At 37.9% G+C, this 13,610-nt stretch overlaps 1 protein-coding gene across 10 annotated transcripts in view; it reads left to right on the top strand.

Annotated features, from left to right (window-relative positions):
• Positions 1-13,610, top strand: part of KIF16B (kinesin family member 16B) — a 401,835-nt gene that overhangs the window by 39,872 nt on the left and 348,353 nt on the right. For all 10 annotated transcript variants that reach the window (XM_069075448.1, XM_069075446.1, XM_069075444.1 and 7 more), the window contains exons 2-4: positions 2,865-2,934; positions 7,843-7,956; positions 11,133-11,249. In XM_069075448.1, the coding sequence (XP_068931549.1) occupies positions 2,865-2,934; positions 7,843-7,956; positions 11,133-11,249 (301 nt within the window). The remainder of the gene's footprint in view (positions 1-2,864; positions 2,935-7,842; positions 7,957-11,132; positions 11,250-13,610) is intronic.

Genomic DNA, 13,610 nt, shown 5'->3' with positions numbered 1-13,610 from the left:
GGCTGCCCTGGGGCTAAAGCTGTGGCTCAGGTGGGACTGTGCTTGGTTCCCTGCGAGCTGCAAAGGACCTGCTGGGCTTCCTTCAGCGGGAGATCTGTTTCTCTCTGTCAGTTTGTGGGTTCTGTAGCTCTAAAGTTTGTTTAGAGTCGTTTTTTACAGGTATTAGAGGTGGTGGAAGCCAGAGCTGTGAGAAAGTCCTGTTTCTGCTCCTCCCCCCTGCCTTTGGATAACTTTAAACTGCTATTGTTGTTAAAGTAAAATTTTTATTTGGTTACAAAAAGCAATCATTTTTTCCACATTTTCTTGTCTCGTGGACATTGAACTTAAAGAGAAGTCTGTTGACCTGGACTGTTTCTGTCTTAAACTATACTGAATATGAGAATAAAAATAATAACATTCGTTGATATATATATATATATATATATCATTATATATATACATATATAATGCTTAAAGCTTACAAACTTTTCTGCTCATCTCTCTTCTCAGTTCCTGTTTCCAGTCTAGCCATCTCAAGTCATTTTTACCATTTAGCTTTGACCCAAACATACTATGAGAGGATAGAAAAACAGTTTTATCCTTCCCCTATTTGCATCTTCTTTCAGTTTCTGGTAATGATTTGGAAGGTAGACTAAGAAATAGCTTTCAAACATGAAGTATTGGAGGGTTTTAATTTTCATCATTTCTTTTAGTGGTAGTAAGAGAGCATCTAGCTTTCTTGATGAGTTCAACTCATCAGGTCCAGATGAACTACATCCTGCAGTACTGGGAGAACTGGCACAAATGATTATTGAACCACTGTTAATTCTTTCTGAACAATTTTGGAAATCAGGAAAGTTTCTGTAAGACTGAAGAAGAGCAAATTATGTCCCAACTTTCAAACAAAGAAGAGACTGTAATCTTCAAATTTGTAGACTAGTGAACTTGATTTTTGTTCTTGTAAAGAATGTAAAGTATAATTTAAATAGTGGTTAATGAACATATGGAAAAGGAAGCAGTGACCATAGAGAGAGTATGGCTTGATCAAGATCAAGTCACACTGTAATAACTTTGATTCTGTTTCTTGGAAGGATTACTAGACTAATAGATTATAGGTACTGAAAGGATGCAGTACATTTAGATTTTTGCAAAATAGTTTACAAAATCTCAAATGCCATTTTCGTACACCACATGGAGAGATGTAGGTTAGAGAGTAGTATATTAGTAGGTCATTGAGGAACCAGTTGAATGACTTGATTCAAGGAGTAATCTTTAATAGGTTAATGCCATTTTGGAAATGTTCTAAGGGTTTGTGCTTGGATTCTTACTATTTTTTATTGAAAATCTGGATAAAGGCATAGATGACATGCTTTCTAAACAGAATTCTACAAGAGATCACTACTAGCACATTAGGTAATAAAGTCAGAATCCAAAAAAATATTAATGGAATATAATGTAGGGCCAAACAAAAGAGGGTATAATGTTATAGGGATAAATGTTATAAGAATATACAGTCCTATATTTTGGTTTTATAAGAACAAGATGGGAAGGGAATAAGCATTTATTAAGTGCTACTGTGTGCTGGGCACTGTGCTAAATGCTATAGAAATAGTTCATTTAATCCTTACAACAACCCTGGGAGGTGGGTGCTAATATTATCCCCCTTTTACAGTTAAGGTTTACTGTCAGAGGTTGGATTATTTGAACTTGGGTTTTCCTGACTCTAGGTGCAGTGCTCTATCCACTGTGTCACTTACCTGCCTTTAATGGGTTAAGAATGTGTCTCAACGGTAGTTAGTCAGAAATAGATCTGGGGAGCTTAATATACTGAAAGTTCAGCATGCTCAAGAGTGTGATATGGCATCCAAAAAAGCTCATGTGATCCTAGGTTACATTGAGAGGCACAGAGTCTAGGACCAGGAAAGTGATGGTCCTGCTGTATGCTCTGCCCTCATCAGAATCCATAGAGAGTATTGGACTTAGTTGGAGTTGCCACCTTTTAGGGAGGACATTGCTAAGCTAGAAAAAGGGGAGGATGACTGGGGTCATATTGAGCCTTGGGATTATGCAATATAGAGAGGTAGCATATAAATAAAATGCTTTAAGATTTTGAAGTGCTTTATAAATATTATCTCACTTGAGCCTTACAATAATTTTGTAAGGAAGGTGGTATTATTACCTTCATTTTATAGATGAGGAAACTGAAGTTTTTAAAAGTAAGGTCTTCCTGACTTCAAGTCTATATAAGCTTTGGTTAAAGGAACCTGAGATATTCAGCCTCAAGAAGAGAAAATTTAAGAGTTTCGTTTGTGAAGGACTCTTATGTTGAAGAGATATTGGACTTGTTCTGCTTGTCTTCAGAGAGGAGAACCAGGTGGGAATTCTGAATGGGAATTACAGATTCAAGAAAAACTCCAAAGAGTTAGAGGTATTTCAGAGTAGAATGGGCCTCCTCAGGAGTACTGGGTTCAATCTTTAATGGTGAGGTTCAAGCACAATTGACTCTTTGTCTGACTTAACATGGGAATTCTTTTTCAGCTACTGATTGGCCCACTGGAGCTCTCTTCCATTTTAGAGATTTTCATTCTTGGTAGATATCTACAAGACTGGCTATAGTGTCCAGAGAGCATGTTAGACAAAGTCCTAATGTAGGATTCTTCTTGGATTCTTTTAGTTCAGCAAAAAAGCTTGAGAAAAAGGCTTGAGAATCAGGTCCATATGAACTTTTCCTGGAACTTAGAAGTTTATCTCTACACTAGAAAGAATGGTATAATTATTAGTTTAAATGACTTTACATACTAATTTAAAAGTAAATGACACCTCTATTTGCAGTAAGTGTGTATAAAGTTTTTTCTATTAACATTGAATTATGTTTCTGTTTGTAGGGAAAAGGATTTGGAGGCCAAGTTTATTATTCACATGGAAAAAAACAAAACAACAATCACAAACTTAAAGGCAAGTTCTTTGTTTCTCTTTTGAGATCAGTAGACTTTATTTTCTTTATGTAGAAAATTCTTATGTTTCTGTTTTAATATCTGGTCTGAGAGCTATTTTCTACCATTCCCTCATCTCAGCTTTCTGTGTTCAGTTCGGCTATCTCAAGTCACTTTAACATCTAGCTTTGACCCAAACTATACTCTGAGGGGATAGAAAATCAGTTTTGTCTTTCCCCTACTTTCTGTACATTTTCTTTCAGTTTCTAGTGTTGGCTTGGAAGCTAGATTAAGGAATAGGCACTCTCACCAGTTTAGATGACCATCTGAAAGTTAGCAGACCAAATAGGTAAAAGTATTATTTGTGCTTTATTGAGGCTTGACTGGTTCAGAATATCCCATAAACTATACCTGTTTAGGAAAAGGGTCTTACAAGCAATTTTATTTCAGATCATGATTTTAGGCTATAGTTTAGTCAGTTGGAAAAGTAGGTTCACTAGGAAAAAGTTTAGAAACCTAATCATTTAAAAATGAAAACCATTAATGCTGACGTTCAGCTGAACTATTCATCCAGCATATAGAGAAATGTTCCAGGAAGAATGGAAAAGCTTTGTTTGTAATTTCAGCTCTTTTCCATTATAACTTTGTAGATTTGTGTTCATAAGGCCCGCCCTATTGGCAAACTGTGGTCTTTTTCTGGTCTTGATTGACTTCAGAGAAAGAAGTTCAGATTAGTTCACGGCTCAAGGGACCAAACACTTTGCATTTCAAAGTAGTGTAGCCCTATCTCTTTAGCCAGGGAATACTTTCATCTTCAAAGCTTTTGAGTCATTTGACACTAGACCAACAAGTTTTGCTGTAATTGTATCTGAACAAAAGTTGTCCCTTTGTCCAAATCAGTTCCTTAGCCTAAAATGCCTTTCCTTTCCCTCTTCTCCAACCCCTCCAGCCTTTTACTTAGATAAATATATTTGTTATTCAAGGCCCAATTCAAATCTCACATTTTCTATGAAGTTCTCTTCGATAGCCCATAGACACCTGTTCTTAACACCAGCAGATGGGACATTTTCACAGTGTGTAGAGGCCTTACACTTTTCCCCTAGATATGTCAGTATCCCTACTGTTTCACTGGCTTGGCTCAATCACTCCAGCCTTCGCTGTGCTTGGCAAGTATTTCCAGAGATGGACCACAAATATACGATTATATTCAGATTCTTTCAGGGTAGTAGGGAATAGCTTACTGGAAGGAAAATATACTCACCCTATTCACCACTCCAGCTCTTGAGCCCCAAATCAGTGTGTTTTCTATCTATTAGCTACTCACAATAACGAAACTTTTTCCTCATAGGTACTAATATACTAATGCAATTGCATCAGTAGTAAAATATACTGTAAACCTGTATTACAGTCTCCTGATGCATTGTGTCTGTGGAGCAGAGTAGGCATACACTTAAAGAATCAGGAAAGCATATGAGCTCAGAGTAATGGCTTTATTGTTCTTGATTAACTCACCTTCAGGTTACATTGTCAAGTAAAAATGGTACTCTTAGCCCCGCAGCTCCCCAGGATAGCAGATCATCTGCAAAGATCCCTGTCTGGTTTCCTTCTCAAGCCAGAGATGGCAGCAGAGAGCAATAGTCCTTTATGAGAAGCTTCCCCTTTATCCAGCTCACTTGGTGCTGCTCAAGGGCAGTAACTGTCAATGAACTTCTTGGCCAATGATATTAACTCTCTCTTTGACCAGTAAGGAGTCTCTTAGCTGAAGCCTTTAACAACTGATTGTTCTCTTAATTTCCACAGAACCAACGGATTAGCTTTTCAGCCAGGCTGGAAAGTAGTTTGTGGTACAGTGCTGGGCCTTGAGTCCAGAACATCTGAGTTCAAATGCAGGATCAGACACTTATTAGCTGTGTGAACCTTAACCTTGTTTGCCTCAGTTTCCTCAACTGTAAAATGGGAACAACAATACCTATCTCCCAGGGTTGTTGTGAGGATCGATCATTTATTTATTTATTTATTTGGATAGTTCTTATAAATAGTGATCAGCACAATGACTGGCACATAGTAGGTGCTTTATTAATAAATGCTTATTTCCTTCCTTTTCCCTTCCCACCTGCTGTATCTTCAGTTGTTTTTTTCAGGTTTCTATGTCAAGTTCTTTTATGAACTGTTTCCTAAACTCTTCATTGGCTTAAAGGAGACTTTTCTGATGTCTACTCACTTGCTTTTTACTTAAAAATTTCATAACTCTCCAAATTTCCTTCTCAGATTGCTAGTACTTTAAAAGTCATGCTGCTCTCCAAATGTGTATATAATTTTCCATTTTTTAGTTTTGCTCTCTGTAGTTATAAAGAGGGAAGGAAGGAAATAAGCACTTATTAAATACTATGTGCTAGCACAAATGATATCTTACTTGATCCTTGCAATTACTGTGCAAGGTAGGTGCTGTTATTTATTCCTATTTTACAGATGAGGTAACTGAGGCAAACAAATTATGTGACTTGCCCAAGGTCACAGAGCTCAGTCTTCCTGGCACTAGGCCCAAGCTTTATCCACTGTGTCAACTAGTTATGTGCTAATTAACTGTTACCCATCATGCTTGTAGTTCTGAAGTATTCTAAATAGTCCTTCATCTCTTTGATGCTCTTGAAACTGTTTTTTTATACCCATGTTTCTCTAGTATTGAAAAAATATATTTCTTTGTCTTTTTTTAACTCTGAATTCTTCCCGAACGAGGGAGGCAACATTCTACATTGTTCACAAAGGGATTTAAATGTTTATATTTTACATTGCAGATCTTTTTCTGCCCCAAACTAAAACCTGCCTTAAAGTGATTTCTACATACACATATGTTATATTGATACTTCTCTTTCATAGGAATAGTTCATATACTCTATTTAAAATCATAGGACCATAAAAGCATAGATCTTGAGCTGGAAGGGATCTCACAGGCCATGTAGTCCAACTTAACTTATTTTACAAATTAAGAAATTGAAACCCAGGATGTTATGTCAGATCATATAACTAGTATGTGTCAGAGGCATGATTTGAGCCCATGTCATCTGGAAGTGGTCAGGATTACACTTTCTTATATGCTTATGTTTATTCCAACTAGATTATAAACATCAGTTGTAGGGATCAAGACTTACTATACCTTTGTATCCTTCATAATGCTTAGCATCATGCCTTACTAAAGGTAAATGTTTAGTAGCTAAAATTATTGAATACACACTCATTAATTGAAAGGGACTGAAACTCACAAGATGTTTACTGTCTGAAAAGTGTCCCAAATAGTTCTATTTTATACCTTTTCCCTTTCTTTATGCATGTGAAATCACTTTTCTTTAAATCATCTCTTTCCTTGATCTGCCAAAGATGTTGAGATTCCTAATACTTTTATAGGAGAATTTTTCCACTACAAAAAATCTGTAGGAAAATACATTGTTTGTTCAGTAAGAATTTATTAAGTACCTATTATGATTAGGATATATGTCAGATCAATTGGAAAATGCAAAGATAACAGAGACATAGTCCCTGTCCTTAAGAAATTTGTATTTAATAGAGGTGTTACAACAATAGAAGGGAGATGTAGTGGCAACCACACTGGCATACCCAGGATGGCGGCTAGCACAGGTTCTTAGATCTGCTTTACTAGGAAAGATAACTATTCAAGGGGTCAATGATCTTTTTCAATTACATTCATTAGTTCAGGGTACAAATCAGCACCCTGAACTTCAGAGAATATCCAAACAAAGAAAATAGGGAAAATACAGGCAGAGAAATAAAGACCAGCAGACAGGGCTTCTAACTGTCTGAGAAATTAGCACAGATCAACAGACAGATCCAACTCTCTGACCAAGGCAATACATACGCAGTTACCAGAGAGAGAAGCACCACCATCTGGGTTTTTCAAAGTCGGGGGTTGGGGGGGGGGATGGGAACTCCTTAACAATGACTCAGAGTCTCATCTGGCCAAATCACAAGAACATTCTTTCAGTGAGTGAGCCCTAAAGCAAAATGTTAACTTCAGAGTATATATACCCCTTTTAGAGCCAGAGGGTATCACAACCCTCATGACTTAGTGTCTAATTAAAAATTGACAAAAGATGTGAAAGCCTTCCCACAAGCAAATTTCCCCTAAGCAAGCTTCCCTTAATGGGCTCCACATGAGGGAAGATCTTATATCCCATTAACATTACAGAAGGCTATGACTAGTGTCATTTGATTAAACACAAGCAAAATGCTGTAGTTGTGGAGAAGTGGAAGTGATGACTTTTGGTTGGGGAAATCAGTGATGTTCTTGGGATCCTATTTCTAGAGCTGAATGGGATGTTTTTAACTCTTCTAGTCTGGTATCTTTGTTTGATGGATGAGGAACTATGGCCCACAGAAATTAAGGACTTGCCCACAGTCACACTGGTGCCAAAGCTGGGATTTGAATCTAGGTCTTTGATTCTAAATCCTGCCATGTACTGTACTTTCTTCTAAGGCAGTAACATTTGAGTGGGGCCTTGGAATCATGACATTTTAGTAATGGAAGGGATGTTAGAGATCATCCTGAAAGGTGGGTAATATTATGACAAGCAGATAATGGCAGGTAGTGTGTATTCAGAGTAGTGGGTAGGGTATGACCAAAGATGTGAGAATGGGAAAATACAGGTTCTGTTCGGGGGAACAGTGGGAAAATCCAGTTTGTTTAGAGAATAGTCTTTATGTAGGGGTGTAGCAGAAAATGTGTCTGAAGATGTAAGTTCAGGCAAGATTATGTGTGGTAATAAATTCCAGGGCAAAGAGTTAAGACTTCTTTAGAAAATGGAAACCATTAGAGGTTTTTCAGCAGAAAAGTGGTACTTCTAGGAAGATTGTCCTTGTTTCTGGAGTGCTGTACATGTCAAATGGCAAGGTTTATTGTTATTTTTTTTCTTTCTAGATTCCAGAGGGAGGGACTGGAGACACAGGAAGAGAACGTACCAAAACCTTTACCTATGACTTTTCCTTTTGTTCTGCTGATTCGAAAAGTCCAAGTTATGTTTCTCAAGAAATGGTATGATTTTTAAAATATAAGTACATTTATTTTTATGTTGCCAGTCCTCTTCCTAAAATTTTCTGTTATTAATTTACATACATGAGTATGCAAAAGATTTCTTTAGTTTTTGGGAATTCCCTATGTGGGAACTACCTCCAATCTGTTCATGACTTATTAGCTAAGTTTTAGGAAGTCACCCAAAGCACAAAGGAATGAAAAGATTTTTTACCCAATTTCACAAAACTAGGATGAATAAGAGGCATGGGTTAGGTCAGACACAGGGCTTTCTGACTTCAAGCCTAGTACTCTAGCCACTAATCACACTACTTCTGCCCATTTATGAAAACTTAGCAAATGCTGTTGAGGCAGCTAGGTGATAAAGTGGTTTTCCCTACTGGATTTACTGACAAGAAGACCCCGAGTTGGAATACTCACTCGTGTCTCTTACTAGCTTTATGACCAGGAGCGAGTCATTTAATTTTTGTCAGTCTTTCCTAATCTGTAAAAGGAGGATAACAACAGCACCTATCTCACAGTGTTGTGAAGAGATGATATAACACGTGGCATGTGTATGTCTTAGAAGTGCTGTATATATACTGTTATTTCTTGGTTCCTGATTATTGATGTCTTGCACCTGATAATTTTGTGCAATGGTCAGGTCTATTTTGTTCATCTTTGTATGTTATCAAATTTTTTTAAAAATTGGTTTTCATATTAACATTGTGAAGATACCATGAGAAAAGAGACTTATTAGCAGGCAGCTAAGCAGAAGCAAGTTGGCCTCTTGATTGTTTTTCTCTTGTAAAGAATAGCTCTTATTCTTAGCTTTTAGACCAAATCCATAGTTTCGTGGACCTCCCATTTCCTCCCGTTTGTGTGAGACAGGCACATTATACAATCAATCAGCAAACATTTATTAAGTGCTTACTATGTGCTAAGCATAGTGCCTTCTATTCCTGTCTGAGTAATGTCTGTGTAACCTTGAACAAATTACTTAATCTCCCTGTGCTTCAGTAATATCTATTGGTAGGACCTGGGCTCCTAGGCAGAAATGTCAGAAAAAAAAATGTTTGTATCCTTTGTTTAATTGCAAAACAGAGTTGTTGTTTTTTTTTTTTAAAGGATATCTGATTGCTTTGGACATGTTTTTCCTCTATTGATAGAAGTGGAGTAAGATAAAGGAATGGGGCACTGTGCTTTAAGAGAGTAATACCCTATAGCATGATGTAATAGAGAGTAGGCCGGATTTGGAGCCAGCCAGACCTGTGGCCACCGCTTGTCTATGATGCATTCAAGCTGTACAATCACAAGCAGGTGGTTTCAGGGTCTCCCATTGTTTTGAGACTTTAAATTACAGAGATGGGTGATAGAGGGAGCTTCAACACCAGGAGGTCCCTAAACTGTTTAAATTCTCATGGGAGAAAAATCCATAAAACAAGTGGACTAGATGGTCTCCAACCTTCTTTCCCACAGAGAGATTCCATGATTCTAACCAAGAGTATCAGTAGCATCCCCTGGTAAGGGATGGGCTTCCAGATGGCTAAAACGCTGGATGCTCTTAGCCTTTGTTAATTGCACAATGGAGAGTTCTCTACTGTATGAAATTTCCTTTCTTCACTGTTCCCCACTGATGGGTTGGTGGAACCTGGACCCCCAAAAGCCCTAAGACCATGTCTAAGTAACCCAGCCCCCCACCCCTTGTGAGAAAATGTTCGCTTGTTGCAGCACACATGCAGACCTGACCCTATAATTCCTTGGATAAAGGACAAATGCAGGGGTGCCTGGCCCAGGGATTTTTGTCCCTGGCTGACTCAAGTTCTCTCCCTCGTGCTGAATCCCCAAGGTCCATGCCTCTGACAACTTCCTCAGTGTCTGGTATCAATAAAGTTATCTCCACAGACTCCTATATTTTCCCATCTGTAGATCACTGACACTTGCTCCCAAGACACCTGGACCCCTAGATTACTTAATTAGTATTCCTGGCATTCCTTTCCCATGCCCCCTTTTTATATAAGCTCTAGATTCATCCCCATTACATTACAAGTTCTTGAAAGGAAATTTGCTTGCTTCTGTTGGCTTTATAGTAAACTGTCTCTTAACTGAAAGATAAGGCTTTAAGTGTGTGAATTTGTTCCAGGCAACTCTGCCTTAGCATTCTCTAGGTTCCAGCACCCCAACTTCATCGCCAACCCATGCCATAGAGGGGATGCTCGGGAGATATTTTCACCCACGGGCAGTCTTTAGTTACTTAGAACTATACTTTTGGCAAATATGAGTTAAGAGCCATTTGGTATTTGTATTTATTTTCTGATGGCTTGAAATGTGTTAAGAGAAATTTGTTCCCTTCAAAACTTCTGAAAGAATGATGAAATATTCATAGATCTTCACTATTTCCCCCTTTATCCTTGCCCACCCCCCTCCAACCCAGTAGATCCTTTCATCTCTCCCCTTACACCAGTCTTTAGTCACTTTGTTCTGGAAGCTCAGTCTTCTGCCTTTACCATGTAGAATCCTGGGGGATTTCTTAATGGTTTATGCACTGTTTTATTGCGTTGGAGGCAGCTAGCTTCCTAAATCCCCCAACTCTTAAAGCTGTTGAGAGTCCTTATACCCATAGGGAGTTTTGCTTTAGGCTTAAGTCTGAATGAGCAAGTGTTTTTGTTATGTAGCAGATCTTGATATTTTGGAATATCTCAGTAACAGTTCCCCTTCAATTAGGGCTAATGGAGTCTGTGCCCATGGCCTACTTAGATCTATGTGACTTGGCACTCTACTATAATGGTTACAACCTTAGGTTACTATATGGAACCTGACAGTGCTGAACTTAGTCATTAAAGCATTACTCATGTACTTGATTTATTTTTTTAGGAAGGTAACTGGACCATTCAGTGATAGGGTTGGGCTATAATTCCTTTAGACTTTCAATATTTAGAGAAAGTTTGAGACAGTTAACAAAATTAAATTTAAATAAATTTATATCAGTCTAAAATGGTAAAATTGTTATACTTTAAAATCCTTATTTACATTTCAGGAATTCTACTTTAACATGGTTTTTAGTATGAACACTTATTTTTGATCAAAATCAAGGATGCGTCTTTTGTCATAATTTGTACCATGGTAGTTTATAGTTATTCAAAAGTATTATGAAATATGTTTTTGTGGTCTGTAATTATTTTTTTTCCTTTTGCTTTCAGGTTTTCACAAATCTTGGCACTGATGTCTTACAATCTGCATTTGAAGGTTATAATGCTTGCGTCTTTGCCTATGGGCAGACTGGATCAGGGAAGTCTTACACTATGATGGGAAATACTGTACGTTATTTACATTGTGTGGAAGCAAAATTTATTTATAATTACTTCCCTCTTAGGACTGATACTCGCTTCTGTTCTGTCTCCTTAATCTGCACTAATTTGGTTTTTATGTTCTGACCATTCTGTAGTAATAGGATAAGACTAAATAAAAAGTTGGACTAAATTTCCTTGTAGAGATGTTAAATTAGAAATAGTTTCAAGTGCATAATTATGAATAATGGATGTAAGTCCTAGCCTATTTTCTTTTTAAAAAAGTCTTTATAATCTTATCAGAGAAGTACTCTAGGCTTAAAAGTAATTTATGCTGTTCTTTTGCCAACAATTTAAAGTAAAATCTATTTAACTTTGTTCTTTTAAAAACATTTTTACATTTTTCCAAATGGAAAAGACTCATTTAAACCATCTTATTTCCTTGCAAGAAAGGCATTATATAAATCCAGTAATTCTATTTGATAAAAAGTCTGGGGAGGCTGGACCACAGAGATTAATAGAAAGTAATAACGAATTGACTCCAAAAAACATAGAGATAAAAAAATAGATCAAATATTATATCTCTCTCATACATTATTATTAAAAGTCTATTATAAGCAAACAGTGCTTTTTCACCCCTGTATCTGTTCCAGATTTAAAAGGTGTTTGGATCTTTTACTTTCTAAAGTTTGTAATGGAAATGACTGAAAGTTATTGCAAATGTATGGGAAAAAGCTACGTACAATGTAAAGTGTTAAAACATGGAAGGGATTAAGGAGCTCTAAATTTTTTAGTTCTTATTCTCAGGAGTCTGAAGATATTGTTAAATTTCAAAAATGTAAATACTGAACTTGAAAAAATTTCCATTTGATCTTTATGACTCTGTTTTCACTGAGTCATTGAGGAAGTTCCAGCCCTTACACGTGGGGTTCCGGGGCCTTGGCCCCTGTCCTCTCCTCTTCTGTACAGTGAGAGCACTCTCTAAGGTCCCTTCTGGCTCCACCATTCATTACAGACGTCTGTGGTTCAGAGAGGAAGTAAGACTTTAGGAACTGTCTGAATTATGGAAGTGAATTGGTTTGTGAGTGGAGTCCGACTTAGCTACATGGAGAGCATCAAAATGAAGATTTCTAGCTTTAATATTCAAAACTCAATAAAAGTGATATTTACATATGAATCCCCACATAGCTAGTTTAGGCATTTATACAGTAGGTTATGAATAGCAAGATTTTATTTGGAATTAGAATGGATTATAAGATCGTTTAGGTCATTATCCTTTTTAGTGAGAAAAAAATTATGACAGGGCCTCAGTTTCTTTTACTGTAAAATGAAGCTTGGACTCAGTCTCCTTTGGGGCTTTTCCCTCCTCCTCTTGCCCTCAAGTGTCCTTGGTCCACAAGGTTTTGTCATAGGCCCCTTTTACTGCACTGAATGCCCTCGTTATCTTACTCCTTTTCACAGTTTCATTTATCAGCTATGCAGATGACTCCTAAGCTAGTTTTTGTGTGTGGGTGTTAAGTGTCTGAGGCCAGAACCAAACTCCTGTCCTCCTGACTCTGGGGCCTGGTGCTTTACTCACTGCGCCACCTAGCTGCCCATGACTCCTAAGGTTTTTTTTTTTTTAATAAGCAATTGGGGTTAAGTAACTTGCGCAAGGTTACACGGCCAGGTGTTTCTGGGTGTAGTGCTAAGTATCTGAGTCCGGATTCAATCCCCAGGTCATCCCGACACTGGGGCCAGTGCTCTTACTCGCTGAGCCACCTGGCCTCCCCTAAGCAATTGGGGTTAAGTAACTTGCTCAAGGTTACAGGGCCAGGTGTTTCTGGGTGGTTGCTAAGTGTCTGAGCCAGGATTTGATCCCCAGGTCATCCAGACACTGGGTCCGGTGCTCTTACTCGCTGTGTTACCTGGCCACCCCATCCTAAGTCTTTATATCCACATCAGTTCTCTCCTCTGAGCTCCATTCACACGTTTCCAGTTGCCTATTTGACATTTCCAGCTACATGTGCCATTGGAACTTTAAATTTAACTTGACCAAAATTGCATTCAAGTCCTGTCACCTCCCCTGATCTTCATTCCTTTCCTGCCCTCCCCACCCTCCCATCATATGACCCTCCCTCCAGCTTCCCTATTTCTGTTGAAGGTACTGCCATCTAAGTAGTCATATGGATTAATGTCAGAGTTGACTTTAAATCTTCCCTGGTCATCTGTCAGTTGGTTTCCAAGTCCCATTGATTCAAGCTCTACTCTGATTCTCCTATCTGTCTCTTACTCTCCAGTAACACTGCCATCATCTTTGCTGGGTCCTCTTTGCCTCTTATCCTGTGCTGTTGAGACATACTTATTCTTGTCTTCAATCTCTCCCCTTCCTCGTATAGCTGCCAAAATAAT

The sequence above is a fragment of the Petaurus breviceps genome, unplaced genomic scaffold (genome assembly GCF_028583685.1).
Source record: "Petaurus breviceps papuanus isolate PSGF00001 unplaced genomic scaffold, PetGlider_PUasm1.0 90919, whole genome shotgun sequence".
In the NCBI taxonomy this organism is placed as follows: domain Eukaryota; kingdom Metazoa; phylum Chordata; class Mammalia; order Diprotodontia; family Petauridae; genus Petaurus; species Petaurus breviceps.
This window is presented reverse-complemented; position numbering and strand designations above follow the sequence as displayed.